The 24,805-nt window shown below is 37.8% G+C and overlaps 2 protein-coding genes across 20 annotated transcripts in view; one reads left to right on the top strand and one right to left on the bottom strand.

The window, feature by feature from the left end:
• METTL21A (methyltransferase 21A, HSPA lysine) overlaps window positions 1-24,805 on the top strand; it is a 56,303-nt gene that overhangs the window by 2,632 nt on the left and 28,866 nt on the right. For 2 of the 16 annotated variants that reach the window (XM_059393334.1, XM_059393333.1), the window contains exon 4: window positions 4,475-5,098. The exons of 11 other annotated variants lie outside the window; for them this stretch is intronic. In XM_059393334.1, the coding sequence (XP_059249317.1) occupies window positions 4,475-4,872 (398 nt within the window). In that variant the 3' untranslated portion in view covers window positions 4,873-5,098. 3 more of the 16 variants (XM_059393338.1, XM_059393336.1, XM_059393335.1) reach the window with 2 other exon arrangements.
• CREB1 (cAMP responsive element binding protein 1) overlaps window positions 11,808-24,805 on the bottom strand; it is a 62,672-nt gene continuing 49,674 nt past the window's right edge. For 3 of the 4 annotated variants that reach the window (XM_059393321.1, XM_059393320.1, XM_059393322.1), the window contains one exon: window positions 11,808-17,990. In XM_059393321.1, the coding sequence (XP_059249304.1) occupies window positions 17,846-17,990 (145 nt within the window). In that variant the 3' untranslated portion in view covers window positions 11,808-17,845. The remainder of the gene's footprint in view (window positions 17,991-24,805) is intronic. The other variant, XR_009403021.1, reaches the window with a different exon arrangement.

Here is a 24,805-nt window from a genome sequence, read left to right as displayed (position 1 = left end):
GGAGAGATAGGGGTCAGGAGCGAGGGGGAGAAATACTCTGCGCTGAGCAGGGAGCCCACTCAGGACTCTATCCCAGGACCCTGAGATCAGAACCTAAACCAAAGATGGATGCTCAGCTGACTGAGCCACCCTGGTGCCCTTAAGCTTTGTTTTTATTTTATAATTTTAAAAAATTCTTTGTTGACTCCTTTCTATAGCTTCTGACTCATGCAGTTCAAACTATCCAATGAGATATAACATTCATTTCAGTATTGTCACCCGGGGCTCTTGTTAAAATGCAGTTTCAGCTTCTGTAGGTCTGCGGTCAGGCCCGAGAGCCTCCATTCTGACAAGCTCCCAGGGGTGATGATGCCAACACTGTTGGAGTTAGACCACACTTTGGTGGTCAGGAGCTAGAATTTCATCCCATTACGTATAGGTACTCAAGGACCCACAAAAGCCCGTCCTTTATTGTGTTCTTTTTCTGGTAACTTCTTTCTTTTTTCAGTCTTCCTTTCTCTGTTTAGCTCTTGCCTTTCCAAATGTGACGGAGAGCGGGGCAGTGTGGTGGGGAGCTAGGTTTCCATCGCCGCACACCGCAGCCCTTGCAGGCACTGATGAAGCCCTAGCTCGTACACTGCCTTTTGTTAGCTTTGTAACATCCCCATGGGTGTTAGGTCTTATTTTGAACTTCTTATTTTCCAGTGAAACTGGGGTTCTGGGAGATGAAGCCCTTTGTGAAGTCCTGGTCAGTGGAGCCCGGAGAGTCAAACCAGGCTCCTCAGACACTGCGGTCCTTTATTATCTTTCCTTGATGCTAACTTTGCTGCTGTGAGAGGAGTTATCTGGAAGGGAGATGAGGTTTCTTCTGTTTCTGCAGCAGCTGGCACAGAAACGGGTTAGTTGGCCAAGTGCATAGGTTTAGAGTTATACTTGGTTTTGACACCTCCTTTAACTCTTCCCAGCTCTGTGACCTTCGGCAAATTGCTTAATCTGTCAGCTTCAGTTTCCCTGTAAACTGGGGATAATAATTAGTTCATGCCCGAGGATCCAGTGAGATCAGGCACAGGAAGCAGTTAGCTCATTAACTGGCACAAAGCAAATGCTCAAATAAATGTTGATTGCTCCTCTGAGTATTTCCTTTTGTGATCTAGAAGTCTGGATCTGTGGGATGGGGAAAACCGGATGAGCTTTTTCAAAGACTAGGGCAGAGGGAGGGAAGGTTAGTTGTTGCCTCATAAGAGGGACAGCTCCTGGAGTGGCTGGAGGGGAGCCGCAGACCCTGTGCTCCTGATGGGGACATGTGCTTCCTGGCCGGGTTTCGCTGTCACCTCTTGGAGTCCTTTCCTGTCCCACAGCAGAATTCATTGCAGCCTGATTTCTTCTCCCCACAGCGCTTGGTCGGCTCACCACCTACGTCCCCACTGTGTCACATTTTGTAACAGGCGGTTTGTCCTTGTGTCTGTCTGTCCTGGCTGGCTGAGGTTCCTGAGACTCGGGACTGCACCTTACTCTGTGTGTCCTTGGCCCCACACACCACTTGCCACACAGTAGATACTTCAGTAGCTCTGGAATCAGAGTTGAACAAACTAGAAGATCATGAAAAGTCATGTTTCTTTTACAAAAGTGATGTCACTCTCTTTCAAAGTAGACCTAGAAGCAGAATACAGAAAGGGGATGACGAACTCATCTAATGTCCTAATTATTCATGACTGCAACATACATAGTGTTGCCACTTTGGTATATTTCCTTCCATTCCTTTTCCTCCCCCTGTTTTTTTTTTTTTTTTTTTTTTTTAAGATTTTATTTATTTGAGAGAGAGAGCATGAGCAGGGAGGAGAGGGAGAAGCAGACCCCCCACTGAGCAGGGAGCCCACTGCAGGGCTCCATCTCAGAACCCCAGGATCATGAGCCTAAGCCTATGCTTAACTGACTGAGCCATCCAGGTGCCTCCACGTCCACCTGTATTTTTTTTTTTTAAAGATTTTATTTATTTATTTGACAGAGAGAAATCACAAGTAGATGGAGAGGCAGGCAGAGGGAGAGAGAGAGAGAGAGGGAAGCAGGCTCCCTGCTGAGCAGAGAGCCCAATGTGGGACTCGATCCCAGGACCCTGAGATCATGACCTGAGCCGAAGGCAGCGGCTTAACCCACTGAGCCACCCAGGCGCCCTCCACCTGTATTTTTAATCATAGCTGTAGTTCACTGTTACAGAGTGTGTGTGTGTGTGTGTGTGTGTATGTGTGTGTGCGCACACACACATATGTCTCATTTAACATTACATCGTGCGTACCTCTCTGTGCTATGTGATTTGCATACCTATTATTGGTTGTGGCTGCAAAGTATTCGGTGTTAGTTTTGAGGCTGAAACCTGAGACTAAAGAAAAAGTTTCTTTAGAAAGGTGGCAGTGAGAACAGAATAGGTAGTGATTTTGAAATGTAAGAGGTTGATCATTCCCCTTTTTATTTATTTATTTATTTGTTTATTTTTAAAAGATTTTATTTATTTATTTGACAGAGATCTCAAGCAGGCAGAGAGGCAGACAGAGAGAGAGAGGAGGAAGCAGGCTCCCTGCTGAGCAGAGAGCCCGATGCGGGGCTCGATCCCAGGACCCTGGGATCATGACTTGATCGGAAGGCAGAGGCTTTAACCCAGGCGCCCTGATCATTCCCCTTTTTAAAGTATTTTTGTTTTTCGTATCCTGAGTCATTTATTACTGAATTCAGGGAACACCCAAAAAATCCCTGGTGAGTTTTCTGCAGAACTTTAATAATGAGTGATGAGATTTTCCTGTTAAAAGAATAAAAACACCTGTTAATGCCTAGGCAGTTCCCAGGTCTTTAGTCTGTGCTCCTCAGCGTGCCCCTGTGTGGTGGGTGGGTCCAGTTGGAGCTCTCTTCAGTGGTGAAATGAAGGCTTGGTAGAGGTTCGGTAACTTGCCCAAGGTCACGAAGCTCATGGATTATGGAGTTAGAATTGGAATCTAGTTCTGACTCTTAAACCCTGGTTCTTGCTTTGAAAATCTCTTTGTACTGCCTAGAAACTATTCTTAGAAAAAAGTATCCCATTTTAAAGATAGGGTTCTGTACATTGGGGTGGGGTCAGGGAATCTGGATTTTAAAAGCTTTTGAGGTGATTTGATGTCCACCAAGTCTGGGGAACAGTCTGTTAAGAAAGCCAGAGAGAAGTTTTGAGTTAAACCAGGAAAAGGCTGTCTGTGACTTTCTTATCATCAGGAGAGAGGAGCAGGATCTCTGGATTCTGCTCATCAGGCAGCACGCTGTGTCGCACTGAATGGTCCAAGTGGTGGCAGCGCTTGTAAAACCCAGCAGCTTGAGCACTGTCTTCGGTGTCACACCTGGGACTGTAAATGTCAGATTGAATTACACGCCGTCCTAACATCACAGGCCAAGATAAACACCAGTCCAAGCTGCCACTGAAATGGTGTTTGCTGTAGCTGGTCTGGAGCCCCATGGGGAATTACCCATGACAATTCCAACTACAGAAGAGTGCAGAGGAGAGTTCATCTCGTGAAAGAAGAAGCCTAGTGTTACAGTGTTCAGAATTCACTAGGCCCAAACTGAACAGGATTACGCACGCTGTATTTACTGCAGCACAGATGATCTGTTTCAGGGCTGACCTTACGTGCTTGTTTCACCGTGAGAGTGAACTGCCAGCTCAGTCTTCTCCCAGCCGTACCGGTTCATGGTAAATAACTCACAAGAAACATGAACAGAATACTGCCTTATTAACTGTATACACCACACGTAGAAACTTAGCATTTAGGAAACATGATCTCACATTTTAACCTATAGTGCTTTGATACAATCTAGTGTTTGTATATACTCCTCTAAGTATGCCATTTTTCAGAAATGATATAAGTATATAATTTAAATTGATATATAATTTAATTGATACATAATTAAAAGGATATAAATATATAATGATATAATATATAATTTATATATACATAAATACATAAAATACATAATGCTGCTTCCTAACAGCAGGAGATGTGGACTGGGATTTCATAATAGCCAGTTAATCTCTCCCTTGATTTCTTTTAAAGCTTAGACTCCAGAAAGTAGCCTTTCCCTGTTTTTGGTATCTTGTCATCTTCATAATCATTTGCTCCTAAATTTTTCTTCTGTGGATTCCATTTTACCCTCAGGTCTGTTGACTTGAAGATCATGACCTAATGAATGAATGAAAGTAGTGGTAGACACCTGTGCAGGGTGGGCCAGCTCTGTCTGCAGAAGGTGTGTCAGAGAGACAAATCAAAGATTCACCTTTGCCAGTAGAGTGTGTGGAAGGAGCTACTGGTCGTTGTTCTGCTCTTCTGCAGCCATCCCTGAAGGCCATGATCTTCTGGCTTGCAGTGGAATACTGGAGACACTCACTCTGCTGTTTAACTTGATCCCCCCCCCTCCCCCACCGGCCAAGCTATTAGTTGTATTGATGTGCACATGACTGTCTTTCTGTCCCACATTCTAGGTGCTCATGTGACTATCACGGACCGAAAAGTAGCATTAGAATTTCTTAAGTCAAATGTTCAAGCCAACTTACCTCCCCATATCCAACCCAATGCTGTTGTTAAGGAGCTGACGTGGGGACAAAATTTGGGGAGTTATTCACCTGGAGAATTTGACCTGATACTTGGAGCTGATATCATATATTTAGAGGAAACTTTTGCAGATCTTCTTCAGACTTTGGAACATCTCAGTAGCAAGCGCTCCGTGATTCTTTTAGCTTGCCGAATTCGCTATGAACGGGACAACAACTTCTTAGCGATGCTGGAGAGGCAATTTACTGTGAGTAAGGTTCACTATGATTCTGAAAAAGATGTACATATATACAGAGCACAGAAGAGAAACCAGAGGGAGGACTTATAGTTGGCTTTAATTTATAAGAATGTTGTTATTGAGTGCCAGTGAAGGTCTTTGACTGGGAATTGAACCGTATTTAATGGAATGGATTACTGAATGAAAAGTCCAACCAAAGGTTCTCAAGGGCCAAAAAGCACATGGTTAAACAAAGCAGCATTTTGTCCCATTGCTGTGACATTTCAGTCCTATTTGACTCTGAAAAATTCAACTACCATTAAAGGAATATATGAGATATTTGTGTCCCATGCTGTTCCCTCTTGATTCACAATTTCCCTGATGATGTAAGGAAGGGTTGTTATAAGCGTGTCTTTAAAGCAGCAAGCTTGTTTTGGGAGGTTAACCCATGCAAATTATTTGACACACATTTGAGATGTATGTTTAGCCCAGTTTTCTAATTTTGTGAATATAAAGCAAGAGGCTTAATGTATATCCCCTGAGCTGTAAATGCTCTTGAGAACTTTTTGTCTGCCCCATTTAGGGCTAAGTAGTTTTGGTTATTTGAGAGTAGGATATGAGTTCTTAGAGGTTCTCATTTCATGCTTTTTGGCTTAATTTCTTTTTCTTAAAGATTTTATTTATTTATTTGAGAGAGAGACAGTGAGAGAGAGCATGAGTGAGGAGAAAGGCAGAGAGAGAAGCAGATTCTCCGTGGAGCTGGGAGCCCGATGTGGGACTCGATCCCGGGACTCCAAGATCATGACCTGAGCTGAAGGCAGTTGTCCAACCAACTGAGCCACCCAGGCGTCCCTGGCTTAATTTCTGATTTAGGTATATAAACAAAGGATTAAATACAAATAAAATTTTAGCTGCTTTTTGAAAACTAAAATCTCGGTCCTCCATGTGTTGTGCACAGGCTATCATCCTCAAAAGCTGTAGGTTTCCCTTAGCACTCCCCTTTTTCAAATGTTGTTCTCGCGTTTCTTGCTTAGGCTTTCCCCTCCTCTTTGTAATGCATAGGGTGACAATGAAATCGGTTTTAAATCTCAGCCCTTCATGGGAGGTTAGCTCCCTGAGGAGAAGCTCCTTCCACACTGGATTCCCTGAAAGACTGGGGCGGGGTCCTCTGGAGAACCAGGACTGTTCTGTGCCTCTTCCCTGGCTGCCTCCCAGTAGCCAGTATCTCAGAGCCATAGTGTTGAATGAAAAAGATACATTCCATTTAGAGAGGACTGGTCTTTGGGGTAAATGATTGCTTCGTTGTTTTATGATTACCTTTGACAGACCTTATGAATGAAGTCACACACATTTTTTTTTTTTTTAACAAGGTACAAGATTAACAGCTTCAGCAAATTTAGATAAGAATATTATAATCTCAGTATGGTATTTGGTACTAGAGATAGATTTCCTTTGTAAAACATTAGAAACAAGACTTCTTTCCTCTTAACCTTTCAATGACTATCTTGGATGTGAAAATACCCAATACGTTATTTTCTGCATATATTTTAGAGGTTTTACTTTAATAAAGATTAATTACGAATTAAAAGTTCTGAGCATTCTGTGATGTACTGGTTCAACACACTTCTTATATGTGCACATGAAAGAGAAATATCCAAAACTTAGCAAATCCGTAAAATACCAGTAGTGTGCCATGAACATGGAAGGTCTTTGAAAACAAGTGAAGGAGGAGCTGTGCAGTATCATCAACGCTGTAATGAAAGACCAGTCCCGTTCAGGTATGTTGTTAGTTTTTTTTTTTTTTAAGATTTTATTTGACAGCGACACAGTGAGAGAGGGAACACAAGCAAGGGGAGTGGGAGAGGGAGAAGCAGGCTCCCCACGGAGTAGGGAACCACATGCGGGGCTCGATCCCAGGATGCTGGGATCATGACCTGAGCCGAAGGCAGAGGCTTTAACCCACTGAGCCACCCAGGTGCCCACCTTTTAGAAGTATTTTAATTAATTCAGCTCCTTTAATATCCTTGGCTTTGGAGGACAGATGCTGAGGTAATTGTTGGTATAGACGGAGACAGGTGGGACGGGGTGGGGATGGGGAGCTTCGGGATGCCTGGATGCGCTACCCGAGAAGTGAAGCAAGCATAAATTGGTGGTTTTACATGTTCATAATAAGAATCAGAAAAGGTTGGGGCACCTGGGTGGCTCAGTGGGTTAAGCCGCTGCCTTCGGCTCAGGTCATGATCTCAGGGTCCTGGGGTCGAGTCCTGCATCGGGCTCTCTGCTCAGCGGGGAGCCTGCTTCCTCCTCTCTCTCTCTCTGTCTGCCTCTCCATCTACTTGTGATTTCTCTCTGTCAAATAAATAAATAAAATCTTTAAAAAAAAAAAAAGAATCAGAAAAGGTTGAAGGTAGTTTTTTGTTGTTGTTTTAATAGAAGAAAATAAAAGGCAAGAAAAATTCATCTGGAATAGTTGGGTGGTTTCAGTTTTTTTTTTTTTGGCTTTGGGTTTCAAATGTTGTCGCAGGCTAAGTTCCCTGGGGAAATAGAGGTGGAGGTTAGGGTGCAAAGTTTAAATGGGACTGCTTCCAGATCGACATCTCTGAGGAGGTAAAAAGTACCAAGCCTGGGAAGGAGGGGAAGTTGGGTTGGGACGCAGTTACGAAAGTCCTCTGAGAACAGAGAGCGAGAATGGCCCTGCACTTGGGCCTATTAAGGCAAGGGGGTGGGACTTTATATCCCAGTGGAGGAGATAAGTCGTATGACCTGAGGGGCCTGACTTTAAGGGAAAGAAAATAACTGAAGAGGATCTCCGCTCAGGGCCATCAGCCAACATTCCCAGACTGCTTCATGGGGGTGAGGGGCCGGGGAGAGAGGCTATCCCTGGATAGCATGCCAGTGTCCACCATAAATGTCAGTAAAGTTGTGACATGTTTCTCTTATGTTCAGGGATTTAATTGATCCCCAAAGTGTGCATTCTAAGTCTGCTTGTTTTACCCTCAAGGATAGAAACCCAGTCCAAACATACTATACACTAAGCCTTGATTCTCGCATTGCTCAGTTTCTTAGAACTCTTAGACAGTTATCCAGCGGCTATCAGTGACTTTTCTCAGAACTAAAGCCAAATACTGGTGCCAAGATGCTATGTTAAAATATATGTATATATGATATTAGGTTCTTAGAACTACCACTACTATAAAGTATGCTGTCATTTTCTAAGTGGATTACTTCTTGATGGTATCTTGCTTTAGTTCATGATAGATGTATCCGAAGCCCTGGTACCATCTTTGGTTAGTTTCTAGTGGAATATTTATTCCTTCATACAGAAGGATCAGAATTCTAATCAAAATACTTTATCTAAATTAACTGAACATTAAATTGAAAACTCAGGGCAGAATAACAACAGTGTCTGGAATGTTTCATCTTACCAAATACAACTTATGCTCCTAGAAGACAATACCTCTTTCAAGTGTTAACATGGTGCCTTCTTCATAAAGGGCAGGTGTTTTCAAAGGGGTAAATAAATGTTTACTCATGAAAAATACAGATTCAAAAAAACCCCAACAGATTCCTTTACAGACGAGTTACCTTATTGCTTAATTTCTGTGCTTTACTTTCCCTTGCCCAAGGTGTAGGGATAATGAGAGATCAAAAAATAAAGCCTACTCTCAAAAAGTTACTATCAACTTATAGAAAAAGATTGAACTCTAATATCAAATCCATTTACTCTCTATGCTTTTAGTTTGTGGTGGTTGATAGGAGGATTTATCAATTTTTAAATCAAGAGAACAAAATTTTAATTAAAAAATCACTTTTTAAATGTACACATATTGGTAAGAGGCCCTAGACATAGGGCCTGACATCGTAGTTGGTGAAAGTCATGTGATTTATTTTAACATCAGAGATGTGGTCACAGTTCTGCTGCTACCCCAGAACCACTCCCGAGGCAGACGTAGTGGCATTTTGAAGGTCTTTAACAAGAATGAGGCAAGACACGGTTAGAGCATGGAGAACCTTGTTCTGGGAAACGAGGCTTTGTTTCTCTGGACAGACAAGCACTGCATGAAATCAGGGCAGATTTCTTCTCAGTTCTTTGTCACTTTAAAAACAGGATTTGCTAGCTCAGAAGTTTCTTTCCACTCCTAAGTCATGTTATGCTTGTCTTTCCACAACCAGCAAAGTGTTAAAATTTAACACTAGAAAAGCCGGGACAATGAGAAACTCTTTCCTAGCTAAGAACAACTGCTTGTGAGGAAGATTAGAAGGGAAAACCCTGTGAAAGAGGCATGAAAAGAAGGCCTACCTACTACAGAGCCTTGTGTTAAGGCTGGTTCTGCTATTCTTAACTCCTAAAAAAAAAAGAAAAGAAAATTACATACACTATATATAAAGTATGACATTAAAAAATACTAACCAAAATTTTTTTTATTAATTTAGCAGATTCTTAATGCTTAGGAAGCAACCTCCAAATATGAATAAAACCATATTTAATAAATGACAATTTCCACTTCTTTGTATCTATCCTAAAGATAAACTAGCTTGTATTTTTACTAACTTGTGTGTATCTGTAACAGTCAAAAGTCACAACTTAAGTGTGCACAAGAGGGTCCTTACTAAATAAACTGAGGTATCTATACAGTAGGGCAGTGCACAGTAGTTAGCAAGACTGAGGCAGATGTACATATACTGAAATAGAACTGACAAGACACATTCAGTGAAAAAGTACCATTTATGTAAAAGGGAGAGGAGGAGAGAATAGACATTGCATTTGCATGTGCACGCACAGATTGTCACTAAAAGGATACGCAAGAAACTGCTTTGTACTGCTTCCCCCTGTGTAGTTTTTTCCAAATGTGAAGTGAAAAAAATGAGAACATTATCAAGAAAGTGAAAAGGAAACTTAATGGGAGAAATAACTGCAAATCACATTACCTGTAAGAGTCTAGTATCCAAAAATATGTAAGGAACTCCTAAAACTCAACAACAAAAAACACCATTAAAAAATGAGCAAAAGACTGGGACATTTCTCCAAGTAAGATTTACAAATAACCAACAGACCCATGAAATTATTCTCCACATCATTAAAGAGTGCAAATCAAAATCACGAGATACCTCTTCACACCCATAAGGATAGGCACAATTCAAACAAAAACAAAGAACAAATGTTGGCCAGGGCATGGAGAAATTGGGACCCTCGTACATCTCTCAGAGGAGTGTGAAGTGGTGCGGCAGCTCAGGAGAAATCTGGCAGTTTCTCAGAAAGTAAACCCAGAGTTGCCATATGGCCCAGCAATTCCACTCCTAGGTAGCTCTCCAACAGAACTGAAAACGGGACTCAAATACTTGCACATGAATGTTAATAGCAGCACTATACACAAGAGCCAAAAACTGGAAATACCCAGTGTCCATCAGCGGATGACCGGATAAACTGTGGCTCACATAATGGATTATTACTCAGCCATAAAGAGGAATGAAGTAATGGTAAGAACTAGTATGGAGGAAATTCAAAAACATGCTAAGTGAAAGAAGCCAGACACAAAAGGTCACATATGGTTCTATTTACATGAAATATTCAGAACAGGTAACTATAGAAACAGCAGATTGGTGGATGCCAGGGCCTGGAGGAAGAGGAAAATGGAGTAACTCTCTAATAGGGACAGGCTTTTGGCAGTGATGTGTTGGAACTGGATATACAGGGGGCGGTAGCACATTGCGAAGGCACTAAATACCACTGAACTGTTAACTTAAAAAAAAAATGGTCAATTTTGTTACGTGAATTGCAGCTCAATTAAAAACAAAAGTAGCATTCAAGTGCCTAGAAATACCTCTCCTCTCTCCTCTTCACTTGTTACGCCTTCATGAGACTTCTAAGCCCCAAATTTGGTCAGTGTGCCTAAGAAAGATGTGGAGTGGAAGGCTAATGCTGATTAAGGCAATTCTGGGCTTTTGCCTTAAGCAGTTGAGTGGAACAGTGGCATCTTTTATAAGATGGAAGAAACCAGCTGAAGAATGAACAGATTTAGAGGAGAAATTAGAAGTTCTGCTTTGGACCTCAGTTTTGCAATCTGAGTAGAGATGACAAATCGGAGTTTGTAGCACAGAGTTGAAATTGTATAAATGTTTTAGAAAGGTTTCTTTGGCTGTCTCAGCTTCTTTTTTTTTTTTGTCTCAGCTTCTTGAGGGCAGGGACTTCTTATTGCCCAGAAGTGTGTCTTCAAGTATTTCTGAAATAAGAAAGAAACAACAAAGGTATGGTGGGCAAAGAGAAGATGGGTACTCTAAGGTACCGTATGGTTTTATTGGAGGCCCAAGCACCTGAACAACACGGGTTACAAGGAGGATGACCATAGGTCCTGATTTACTCAGCACAATCCTGCTTTACCCCTTTTGTCCCTATTAATTAGTATCACCTTTTTACTCTTAAAAATGTCTGCAGAATAACTTACACAGTCATGCTCTGTAGAAAAACAATAAGATTTATATAACAAGCTTCATAAACACGTCATGGTAATTTTTCTAAAAAAAAGTTTAGAATAAATGCAACTGCTTATTTTCAGAAATTGAATCAATAGGAGAATCTTTTATTATGCTTTAAGCAAAGAGCAGATTAACCACACCCTCTCCCATTTCCTTCCATTTTATATGATCACAGAACTTTAGAATTACAAAGGGACCTGAGAAGTTTTCTATTCTTATTGTTCTTCCAATGCAAACACAGTATTTTATGACACTGGAGACAGCTCCTAGTTTGTCTCCCACCGGTTTTCTCAATAGGGTGGTAATATCTCCAAATCTTCAAATAGGCACCTGTTCAATCTTACTGAACAAAAAAACCTTGTGCTAAAAATGACGAATACAGTAAAAGTAAATAACTGAAGATATGTTCTTGTTGCTCACATTAGTTTTGCTGCTATGTAACAAGCCTGTGAAATATTCTAACATAAATTTGCTCATTTAACAAAAGTAATAAACCCAAGTTAAGAAACTATAACTCAACACTACTGACAAAAGAGAAAATAGAGATCCCATCCCCAAAAAAGAGACTTACAGAGTTTTTAAAAGCATGTTTATGTGACTGCACATAAATGTGTGTAAAAAGGGCATTATGACAGTTGATACCACAAAGATTACAGTAAGAAAAAAGCACTTTATGACAATATTTCACAAATTCACAAGGATCACTTTAATATACAAAGCAATTGCTACCATTCTGAACACAAAGCAGCTAATATGTACATAGTGTTAATAAAATGCATTATAACTCAGTACATTTTCTCTCTTTACACAGAGCACAAAAGATTTAGGTAAAAAAATTAAAACAGGGATGTTTCTAGAATGTAGGGAATTTTATTAGAAATGTATTTCCCTCATTATAGTTATTTATTTAGTATTCAACTCCAATAGCAACATCAGAGTTAAAAATCAATACCCTGTTTTGTGCTGATAGTTTTGTGGGGGAGGTATTCTTTACCCCAGTCCTCAAGGAAAAATTAAAACAAAAACAAAAAGCATCTTTCTCTCTAGAAACTTCCCTGATTATTTTGTTTCTAAAAAGTTTCAAGTGATACATCTAGGTTAGAAATCATTCCTTCTGTGGGTGGGGATGACAAGTGACATGTGGACACATCAGCTAGAGACACTCTCCATGGAAAACTGCTAACTAGCACTCTTCTTTGCCACCCCTAATAAATCCATACTCACAGAACAAGGTTGACAAATTATTTCCCACTTTTAATATAAATAATTTTATTACATACACAAATTGGAGTGGCACCTGGATAAAAATACGTCTATAAAGCATTTACCAATTCAATTTTAAAAACATAAGAAAATAAAACCTCCCAAACACAATGATAGATCATTTCACTTGGCCAACTAACGTAAGATTATTACCTGCAGGGATTTTCTTCCTTCCCTACCAATTTTTAAACTACCTTAGATTTACTCTCACATTTCTGAGATGCTCCTCAGACAGAAGCTTGGAAATGCCATACTTGTGTAGGCAAGTATCATATAATGCCTGTGTAAAGTAGGTAAATCTAAATTTCCTACTCTTTGACCCTTTTCAAAGACATTTCCCACAGATTGTTCATTTTTCTTTTACTTGCTGGTGAGAATAATTAAAAACGTGTCATGTTATGCCCAGCTAGGACCTGCACCCACAGTACCAGAATGCAGACAGGTCAGTATCTTCCCTCTGTGCTAAACAACTCTGCCTGTTTATAATATCATCTTGCTTCACAGGCTTTGTTCTATTTTTTTTTTCTATTTTTATTTTTTTAAAAAATAAATTTCAAGCTAAAACACCTGAAATATAATCCCTCCATTCAAACATTATCTGGTCCCTCTCAAAGTTTGTCTGCCCCCTGAGGACACATACAAAGGCTTAAGCTACATTCACTAATCAGTAAGAACTTATCAGAAGCATATGAGACAGATGGAACTTCAGCACCCTGTTTGATTTATTTGAAATTCTTCCATACTGACTCAGCTTCATGATATGTTCAACCCCTCAGGTATTAGTGCCTCTCCTAGCCATCAATTCGAGAAAGTCAAGGAAACCAGTTCCCAGTACATACAGTGACTGTGCAGTCAACTTAAAAAAGTCAACATATCAATATTAAAAGTATTCAAGATGTATGCAAACCATCCAACAAAAGTTCTAGTTGTGCTTTGTATGATTGAGTGAGCAAACATATCCCCCAACTCTTCACCTACAGGCTTGCTAAAGCACACAGCACTTTCTCCTGTCTCACCTGACATCAGTCAAATTTAGGCAGCATTTCTTTGATGTTAAAAAAGCCAATTTAAAGTGATAAAACCTTTGTCAAATGATTACACGTGGTCTCCATCATGATAGTAATTACCTTGAAAAATATTTTACTGTTCTGGACAAATTCATGGATACCTTGGCATCCTACAGACAACATCAATGTTGGAAATTAACATCTATTCATTCGAGTTGCTTTTCCTTCTATCTTTATCCATGATGAAAAAGCGTAACATTAGATCCCAAATCATCTTTTAACTAACTGGGCCAGGCAAATCTAATTTCCTCTTATTTTTCCTTTATAGCCTTTAGGTGCTAAAATATTTTAATGAAAAGTTTCCACTTTAAAAAGTCACATGATTTGAAAAGAGGAGAAAGACATAAGTCAGTTGACAATTAATTGATGAGGGAACTTCTCAAGTTGCTAATACCCAACTGGGTCATTTTTAAAAGTGCAAGTTACACCAAACATTTACAAAGAATACAATGTAAATATAATCCAAATAAATATACAAGTTTTGTATTAGGTCAATGGGAAACAATATACCAAAAGTTTTCAGAGCCACAAAGGCAACAAAATACAGCCTCCTGAAATACCTGAAAAGGTGTGTAACTACTGTTCTTAAAACCCACTTTAATTAACTTTACCATATTTGTCTTACTTAATCCTGCAAAATGAAGCAGCCTTTTTGATCTTCAAAATAAAGAGACCAATTTATGCTAGTAGCTGACTGTAGCAGATGACAAAATTATGTACATTTTAAAAATGTAAAGAAGAAATCTAGATTGAAGTCACTTCAAGTAAAAGCATCCTGGTTTAAACAAACTTGTTGTTTCTTTCTAAGCCTTTGTATGATTCCACATGTCACCCCACATGGTCAAAATGACAGTAGGGATGAGGCCTGAGAGACCGAGAGAAACTTCAGCCAGATGACCTCTGATCACACAGCCTGCCCCACAGTGTGTGCTTTCCGACACTAGCGCTGCCGCTGACCTACCATCAAAAACACATTTTCTGACAAAATCCCTGCTCAAATGAAAACACTAAAATTCCTCCCCCAGGATGAGTTTTGAAAAATCAGTGGTACCTTTTAGAAGCTATCTTCAAAATGTTGTTACCACTGTTATAGCTGCCAGAAACAAAGCAAAAAAATCAAATACTTGGGGGAGGGGTGGGGGAGTTTTCAAGTGACTAGTAACATATGTAAAAGTATCCAGCCAAAGAAAACTAACAATAAAAAAAAAAAAAAAAAAGGAAAAACTTGGAAGAAAACTAGAAGACAAAAATCAATCATGAGTGCTGAAGTAATGCAGTCCAAGAAACTACCAAAAGGGATGCAATAGAACACACAAAAATGTAAAATTTCATCTGACCTCAATATACTATAATACTCAGCATTCCTGACTTAAGAGCTCTCAGAGCTTCAGATTATATACTGTATGTATTTATATATATTTACACATATATTATACAAATGCCATTCCCCCCCAATAGTATCTAAATGAACAGAGCACCTATGACAATATGATGGTTGCCAATATGGTACTTGAGTTTGAAAAGAATGAAATTAAAATTATATCTGATATCAATTTTTTAATAATGTGAACACATTGGATCTAGCCCTTTCTAAACCACTTTTCAGTTAAACACTATCAAAGCTTGAAAACTCATGAGAGTAATATATCAAAAATAAACCCCTCCCACTTCATTTTTATTAGAGTTAATCTGTCCTATAGATAAAAGTGCCACATGGCCCTATATTTGCAAAGTAAGCGATATCAAACTTGCTATTTTCTAGGCAAATCAGTAGCATATGTACAGATTCCTATGATGTTTTCATTCCCTTTTGGCCAATATGAAAAAACATTACTGGTAATGTGGCCCATATATGTTCTTGGCTACAAGATTTTTTTTTTATTATGTCATTTTCTTAATAAAGATTTTCAACGTTGCATGCTTAAAAACAAACACCTTTTTTCCAATTCTTGTTAAAAAAAAAGTTGCATAAAAGATGCTTATCTGTATAAACTGAAATATCTTCAAGTCTCTTTAAGGGTCTAAAACAGATTTAGCAATAGAATACATTTCTTACCTCACCATGAAGTAATTGACTTCAAACCAGTGCAATCATCCTCAAGGTACAACGGACCTGGTATTTATAAAAACTTATAAATTCAACCAGCTCATATGGGTGTGACTGCCTTGATTTATCAGGGACTAAGAGGACCACCAAATTTCTAATTAAACAGAATGCCTCAACTTTTGGAAAAGGGTTTAGAGAATAACAACTTGCTAAAGCCTAGGCAATTTTCATTTATAAAGTTTATGACATTCAAAACATTTCGACTCATTAAGAATTCTAGTTTGTGAACAGATTTGTGATTTTGCTTAGTTTCTGTTGAAGTTTTGGAAAATGACAGATCTATGCTGATATACAAATAATTTTTATGCTACAACTTTCCCCATTAGCTCAGCAGGATAAACATCAAACTTTACAGTCGTTTGAAAGCCTTCTTGAGAATCTGGTGAATTGTCCAAATATAAGACTACATCACTCAATTCTTAGAATGATGCTCCTTCATAAACTCTGTTCATCCTTGAAAAAAGACAATGGTTTGTTACAAACAAAAATATACCATATACAAGTATTAATTAAAAGCCTTATTTTTCAAAATGGACCTGATAACACCCAAATGCATATTTTGTTAACATATTAATAAACTTAATGTTTTAAAAAAAAACCCTCAAGACTAAATATAAAACATCAATTTTCTATACTCTTCTTTTAAAAGGAATAACCTTCTTAAATGAAAAATTATATCTAACATTATGTCAGTCTCCAATTTTTAAAATCCACCTTAGTCCTATTTTTCTCTTAAAGGGTAACTTTTAGATTTATCAAGCTTAGTGAGTGAGTAATTAATAATTAGAAGCAGTACTGGAAACAATGTATGATACATATAAATACAGACTGTTATAGTCAGGGGTTCAAACAGGTAGCTCCTTTGTAGAACGACAAAGGCTATATAGCATATTGGAAAGCTAAAGCAAAACTGTCCTTTTTAGGAGAAAACAAACCAAAAATATGTTTTGTAAGAATGACAATCCAAATATTGTAGTACAGCAGTCATTCAAATATCTCTGAAGAAAATAACTTTCCTTGTGTACATCTAATCCTGTACTTTTTATAACTATACAACTTTTTATTAAAAAATTCACTAGAGATACTCTGTTAAAGTATGTTAATATGGAAAAGATTTCAAATCAGTGTTTTTCTACAACACATAACATTTTATAAACAAATATAATCATTTTGTTTTATTTAACATCTTGAAGGCTTTCCTGTTGGTGGTATACTGTAAGTGCAAATGGGAACAGCTTAATTAGAAGTATCTTTAAGTAAATGAGTGACATAAATATTTTTTGAAGGCGATGACAAAAACATTTATTTAAAAACCTGGTTATATAACTCAAGGGGGTGGTTTACTAATGAGCATCTTTTTACTAATTAGAATTTGGTACTAACTAAAACAAGCTTTGTACTTTTACTTCAATTTAAAATTCAAATACCATGCTTTTTCATTCAGTTGGTTACTTCTTTTAATGTATTCAAAAATGCTGAACACATACAGAACTGAATTAAGAAGCAACAACTGCCCTATGGAAGAGCTGGAGTTAATACAGAACGTTTTTAAGAATCAAGGACAAGTTTTCAGTATTGAAGAAGAGAATGTACATTGAAAGCACTCCGAATTCATTCTTAATTTCTTCAACACCATACTAAAATTCTTTTTTAGAGGGTGTATCTCTTAACAATTTTACATAATTCACAATGAAAATGTGAAAACATGTCAATTTGGCAATCAACACTTCTTCATTGCACCTTACTTACTTTATGCATGAGGCCCACACATTACTTCAGCTCAAGAGGCTGGGGTAATTCTGTCCCTAAGGCAATCAAGGAGCTCAGCACAAACCTTGAAATCATTTTAAAAAAGATTTTCTTTTCCTCATTTCTCCCATCAATTTACAAGTAAACAAATTATTACTCCTTGAAGAGGGAGGGGGATGAAAAGCAGAAGTCTCTTCATGATTCCTGGTGCTGAAAATTTCTTGAGGGGAGAAGTGGAGGCAGGTGTTGGAACATTCACAGTTTAATGCAAAAGCACAAATGAATGAAATTCTGTAGTTGCTTTCAGGCAGTTTTGCGAATAGAAAAAAAGAAATGTTTAGAAAATAAAATGTTTATTTCGTCTTTCTGGTTGTGGCCAAGCCAGTCCTTTTCCACCGTTAACAGGTGAAATTTAAATCCCAAATTAATCTGATTTGTGGCAGTAAAGGTCCTTAAGTGCTTTTAGCTCCTCAATGAGTGTCTTATTTTGGTTTTCAAGCACTGCCACTCTGTTTTCTAAACATTTCACATATTCTTTCTTCTTTCTACGACACTCTCGTGCTGCTTCCCTATGAGCAAAAAAGGACAGGAGAAATTATGCAACATTTGTTTATGTATCATTTATTTTGGGGTAGAGTACTTTTAAATATTTAGTTCAAAGCAAAACATATTTTAATATATTAAAGACTAAGCATTTGAAAAAACAATACAGAATGATTTGGAGATGGCCTCATATAAAATTTTAATTAAACATACCATATAAGTATGACATGGAGGACACTAGGAGATGGAGAGGAGAAGTGAGTTGGGGAAATCGGTGGGGGAGACAAACCATGAGAGACTGTGGACTCTGAGAAACAAAATGAGGGTTTTGGAGTTTGGAGGGGAAGAGGGTGGTGGGTATTATGGAGGTCATGTATTGCATGGAACACGGGGTGTGGTGCAAAAACAATGAATTTTGGAACACTGAAAAAAAAGAAATAAAAAAAAAAAAATCCAAATGTGAAAATCCCATGAACAACACAAAGGGCTGAATGATCACTTAAAATTTAAAAGTTGTATCACTGTTAGTTGATATGTTCTGTATCACACCTATAAAACTTGAAGTTCTATCAATAACTAAGAAAATATTAAGGCTAAATGTCACTGTGAAAAACATCCTAAGTCAAATACAAAAATCTCATAAACTCATCATTTCAGGGTAATAAAAAAAAGCCTAACATGGGTCTCTTCCACAAGTGACGCTGAGAAAACTGTATACCCACATACAGAAAGAATGAAGTTGGATCCTTACCTTATACCATATGCAAAAACTAATTGAAAATAGATTAAAGAACTAAATATAAGACCTAAAACTATAAAACTTAAGAAGAAAACAGGGGGAAAGCTTTTTTTTTTTTTTTTTAAAGATTTTATTTATTTATTTGATAGAGATCACAAGCAGGCAGAGAGGCAGGCAGAGAGAGAGAGGGAAGCAGGCTCCCCGCTGAGCAGAGAGCCTGACGTGGGGCTCGATCCCAGGACCCTGGAATCATGACCTGAGCTGAAGGGAGAGGTTTTAACCCACTGAGCCACCCAGGCGCCCCAGGGGAAAAGCTTCAAGACATTGGGTTGGCAGGGATTTCTTGCTATGCCACCAAAAGCAGACAACATAAAAATAAAAAAATGGGGCGACACCAAACTTAAAAACTTCTGTGCATTAAAGGGCACACAATCAATAGGGTGAAAAGGCAACCCATGAAATGGGAGAAAATACTTGCAAATCATCTATCTAATAGGGACTTAATATCTAGGACATACAAAAAGAACTTTTACAACTTAACAAAATAACTTGATTAAAGAATGAGAAAGGACCTGAATAGACATCTCTCCGAAGATGTACAAATAGCTAACAAGCATATAAAAAGATGCTCAACATCAATCTAATTATTAGAGAAATGCAAATCAAAGCTACGCCGATGTATCACTTCACACCCTTTAGGATGGCTACTATATTTACACAAAATAAAACAAAAAACAATTTCCCCTCCAAACCCAGAGAGAAAATAAGTGTTGACCAGGACGTGAAGAAATGTGAACCCTGTGCATTGTCTGTGGGTTGTAAAATGGCCCAGCCACTACAGAAAACACTATAGCAATTCCTTAAAAAATTAAAAATAGAATTACCCTATAATCCAGCAATCTAACTTTTAGATATATATCCAAACAACACAGAACAGGATATTCAAGAGATATGGGCATGCCTATGTTCATAATAGCATTATCCACAATAGCCAAGATGGGGAAGTAACCCAAGTATTCATCAACACATAGACACACTTTAAAAATGTGGTGTATATTTACAACGGAATATTATTCAGCCTTAAAAAAGAAGGGAATCCCACCAAATGCTACAACATGGATGAACCTTGAGAACAAAATGCTAATAAGCAAAATAAGCCTGCCACAAAAAGACAACTGTATGATTTCACTTATATGAAGTATCCAAAGTAGTCAAACTCATAAGAACAGAAAGGAGAATGGTGATTGCCAAGGACTCACAGAAGAGGAAAATGAGGGAATTTGTTTTTAATAGAGTTTCAGTTTCACCAGGTAAAAAAAAAGTTATGGAGATCTATTGCACAACAGTATGAATATACTTCACACTACTGAACTGTATATTTAAAACTGGTTAAGATGATAAATTTTAAGTTTTATACCACAATTAAAAACTATTAAACTATTTTTAAAAATCTAGCAGATTAAGAATAAAAAATATTTTTAGTGAGCCAGGAAGTCCAAACTGGTAAATTTTTTAGCTCTCTGGAATAAGGATCGCATATTATATCCTTAGTCACTAGCCAAGGGCCTGGCATAATGTAGGTCCTTATTCCTGAATGGACATAAGAGTTGAAAGAAAAAGGTTCTAAGTCTTTAAAAAATAGAAAAAAGCAGCAACTTCAATCACTCATTTACAATAGTGGCAACACAGCATAGCACTTAAAGAGTAGTAACTTCAGTGTCAGGTTCTTAGGTTTAAATGGTTCCCTCTTACCAATTAATTATATGACCATAAGCAAATTAAGGCAATTACATGACCTTAGTTTCCTGACTATAAAATAGCGAAAACACTAACTACCTCAAAAATTTTATGAGGATTAAAGGAATTAATATATAAAAAGTGTATGAAATAGTGGCTGGCATTTTGTAAATGCTATTTATGTGTCTGCTGTAATTATTTCTAGATAACTCTAGTACCTTCATTAATGTCTTCATCCCCATACAGCCTTCTCAGTCAGAAAAAAGGAGCAAGCTGACTTTTGGAATAAAAAAAGCTGCACCTAATGTTCTATTATCCATGACATATGGACGATATATGATCCACTGCATCACTGTACCACTGGTGAAAATTTGGGGGGAGGAAGGACTTAAAAATGGCCAAACATTCTCATGCACAGTGAAGACAACAAGCCAAGAAGTGCGATAAGGCCGTGAGTGATGTAGAAGACCGCAGGTGGGAATGATTCTGAGGTCAGTCTGGATGTTCCGTACGTGGTGAAATCTAACAATACGGAGTCTGTGGGATGTAGTACACACTGACAAATCTACTTCTATCCAGGGCTGTTCTCCTGTTTTCCTTGCTTTCTCCCCCATCATTTGAGAATTTAGAGTTCACAAGTGTTCACATGAATCCAGTATCTATCTATATGCTAGTTTCTAAAAAGTTAAACTAATATGATCCCATAGGTTAGTATCTTCTACTTTTGCTCTAGCGAAGTTAGTATACTTTAGTGTTGCTAGAGCTTGGGTTTCTCAAAAGCAAAAAGCAAAAAAAACAAAAGGAACACTGGATTAAGATAATTAACTTATTTCTTTAATGTTAACACCTTTGATCCTTTCAATATACTTTATATTGAGACTCTCTCCAAAGAGGAATTCCAACTAGCAAATGCCAAGCTCATTATGGGTATAAAATACCTTTTTGGAAGAACACCAAATAAAGTTCAAGTACTGTCTTGCACAGTGACGCTCCCAGTTTAAAATAAACAACGTGGATACAAATTTAATATAGTATGATAGAATAGCAGGACTTCTAAACTGAGGATCAGAAATCTTAGGTTCAGAGCCTGGCTTTGAAACTAACTAGTTCTATAGTTTCCAACAGGTACCAGGGAAGAACTATTTCTTTATCTGTTTGTTTTTTGTTTTTTTAATTTAATTTTTATTTATTTATTTTTTTTAAAAGGACTAATCAAGATGTCTCCAACTAGGACCGTTAGATTTGTATTAAGGAGTATGCAAAATCAGGGAATAAACCCACCATGTCATTCTAAAGCACCAATTCTGATTAATGGGTCAGAGGGGTGGCAAACATTTTCATATTTAGAAAAACATTATTATATTTTGGAGTGGAATACAGAATACAAATGAACTTTAAATAAAAATTTTAAAGAAATCCTTAGCTTGGAGAATACTACTTAAAGCTTCTCAAAAATTTTTAGATATATATTAAAAAAGAAGAAGAAAATGAAAGGATTCTCCCAGCGGATCGGTCTGACAACATGGTGTGAAGATTAAATTGACCACTGATGTTTCTTCCAGTACAGAAATAGGATTTTATGATTTTAAGCATTCATGCAAACAGATGGCTTATAAATTCTGCAATTGATGTGATAGGCATATTTTTAGAAAAAGTTCTTTCACATAATGTGTCCCAACATCCTCCTCCATTCACTGAACTAGTTCTTTGCCTCTAAATGATTCTTATTCTCTCGTTTTCAGCATCCTCCATAATTCTAAACTACCTGATTTTTTTCTCTTTTACCTTCAAAGTTTATCAATTGTACTTTAAGAAACAAACAAAAAACAGGCTTTTGTTACACTGATTTTCCTCTATTGATTTTCTCTTTCTCTTTTCAGTTTTATTGATTTTATTTATTTATTTATTTTTAAAAGATTTTTATTTATTTATTTGACAGACAGAGATCAAAGGTAGGCAGAGAGAGAGAGAGGAGGAAGCAGGCTCCCTGCTTGGGGCTTGATCCCAGGACCCTGAGACCATGACCGGAGCCGAAGGCAGAGGCTTTAACCCACTGAGCCACCCAGGCGCCCCTATTTATTTATTTTTAAAAGATTTTATTTATTTGACAGAGAGAAAAGGTAGGGGAGTGGCAGGCAGAGGGCAAGGGAGTAGCAGGCTCCCCACTGACTAGGGAGCCCGATGTGGGACCTGACTCCAGAACCCTGGGATCATGACCTGAGCTGAAGGCAGACACTCAACCAACTGAGCCTCCACACTCCCACAGTTTTATTAATTTTAATTTGCTCTTCTTTTTCTAGTTTCTTAAGATGGAAGTTAGGTTGGCAAACTTGTTTTTGGTAAATATGTTTGGCTTCTCAGGCCAAATGGGCTCTGTCACAACTACTGCTATTGTAGCATGAAAGCAGCCTTAAATAACACATAACTGAATGAGCACGGCTATGTTCCAGTAAAACGTTATTTATAAAAAACAGACAATGAGGTATAGTTTGCTAACCCCTGACAGATGACTGACTTAAGACTTTGTTTTCTAACATTAAGTATTTAATGGTATAAATTTCCCTCTAAGCACTGACTGAACTCCCACAAATTTCTGTCGTATTTCAATTTGCACTTAGTTAAAGATACTTCCTTTGAAACATCCTTTTTGACCTACAGACTTAGAAATGTTTGATACATAATTTTCACACAACTGGGGATTTCCTGGATGCTTTATGGGCAAAGCGCATATTCTAGTATTTCTATTCTCTTAAATTAACAAGTGTCATTAAAATGCCCAATAGGTAGAGTTGGTGGACTGTCATTCAGGCTGTCTATCTTCTTTCATCATTCAGAAAAGAATGCTGAAGTTTTTTTTTTTTGGTGGGCAGCAAAGCAAGGTTTACTGAGCAATGGTGAAGTGATAGTACAAAGCTCCCAGAGGGGGAGGGGACCTGCGAGGGTTGCCCGGAAGTTTTCAACTACTCAATTCTGTTCAGTTTCATCATATTTGGCCTCATTTATGTTAGAGCTCTGTTAGGAGCATATACATGCAAAATTACTATGCTTTTTAGAGAAACAATCCTTTTATCTTTACATATTCTCCTTTTTTGTTTTATCCCCGACAATGTTCCGGCTTCCTTTTGATTGCTGTCTGCCCGCTCTATCCTCTTCTACTCCTTACCTTCTCATTTATCTATGCTTGGTATTTGATATCAAGCTTGATATTTGCTTGATATTTGAAATGAGATTCTTATAAATAGCATATAGTTAGGTCTTGGGTTTTTTGTCTGGTCTTTTTCGTGGGTTAGACAAGGTTTAGCCATCTATGACCCATGGGTCAAATCCACACAGTCTGTTTGAAACAATTTTTAAACTAGCCAGACCAAGTGAGAGAGAGAAAGGCCACAAATTCTCAATATCAGGAATGAAATTCCTATTAAATAGTCCCCTCCACCACCCAAGAAAACCACAACCAAAAGCCCAGAAGTGTTTAGATATAAATCTAACCAAAAAAATGTACAGAATCTGTATGCTAAAAAATGGAAAGAACATCGTGTTCCCAGAATGGAATACTCAATATTCTTTTAAGATATTAATTCTCCTCAATTTGATTTATAAACTCAACAAAACCCTAATCCAAATCCCAGAAAACTTTCTTATAGACATCAACAAACCAATTCTAAAATTCATAAGAAAATGCAAAGGAACCAGAACAGCCAAAACAATTTTGCAAAAGAGCAAAGTTGGTGGACTCATCCTGTCAGATTTGAAGCTTACTAAGATGCTACAGTAATCAAGGCAGCACAGTACTGGCTAAAGGATACACACAAAGACCCATGAAACAAGCTAGCCAGAAACATACGCACACAAATATGGTTAAGTGATTTTTGACAAAAGTGCAATGGCAATTCAATAATCTTTTTAACAAATATGCTGAAGCAAATATATATCCATACACAAAAAATATGAACCATGACACACCTCACATCTTATATAAAAGTTAACTCAAAAGGGATCACAGACCTAAATGTAAAACATAAACTGTAACATCAGCCACTCTGGAAAACAACTTGGCCATTTCTTATAAAGTTAAATAGACGCTTACCATTCTACCTGCCCAGCCCACTGCTAAGATTTATTCAAGTTAACTGAAAGTTCATACTAACTCCTGTGTATGTTTATAGCAACTTCATTCATAATCCTCCCAAACTGAGAACTATGATGAACATCAAGGTCAACAGATAAATAAACCACAGGATATGTGTACAATGGAATACTAGGGATAAAACCAAATAATGATCCATGTGACACTATCAATAAATCTTGAATGCATTTTGCTAAGTGAAAGAAGCCAAATCCTAAAGGCTACATATACTGTATGTT

This window comes from Mustela nigripes, chromosome 3 (genome assembly GCF_022355385.1).
Source record: "Mustela nigripes isolate SB6536 chromosome 3, MUSNIG.SB6536, whole genome shotgun sequence".
Lineage (NCBI taxonomy): Eukaryota > Metazoa > Chordata > Mammalia > Carnivora > Mustelidae > Mustela > Mustela nigripes.
The sequence above is the reverse complement of the archived record's forward strand: the minus strand, read 5'-3'. Positions and strand labels throughout refer to the sequence as shown.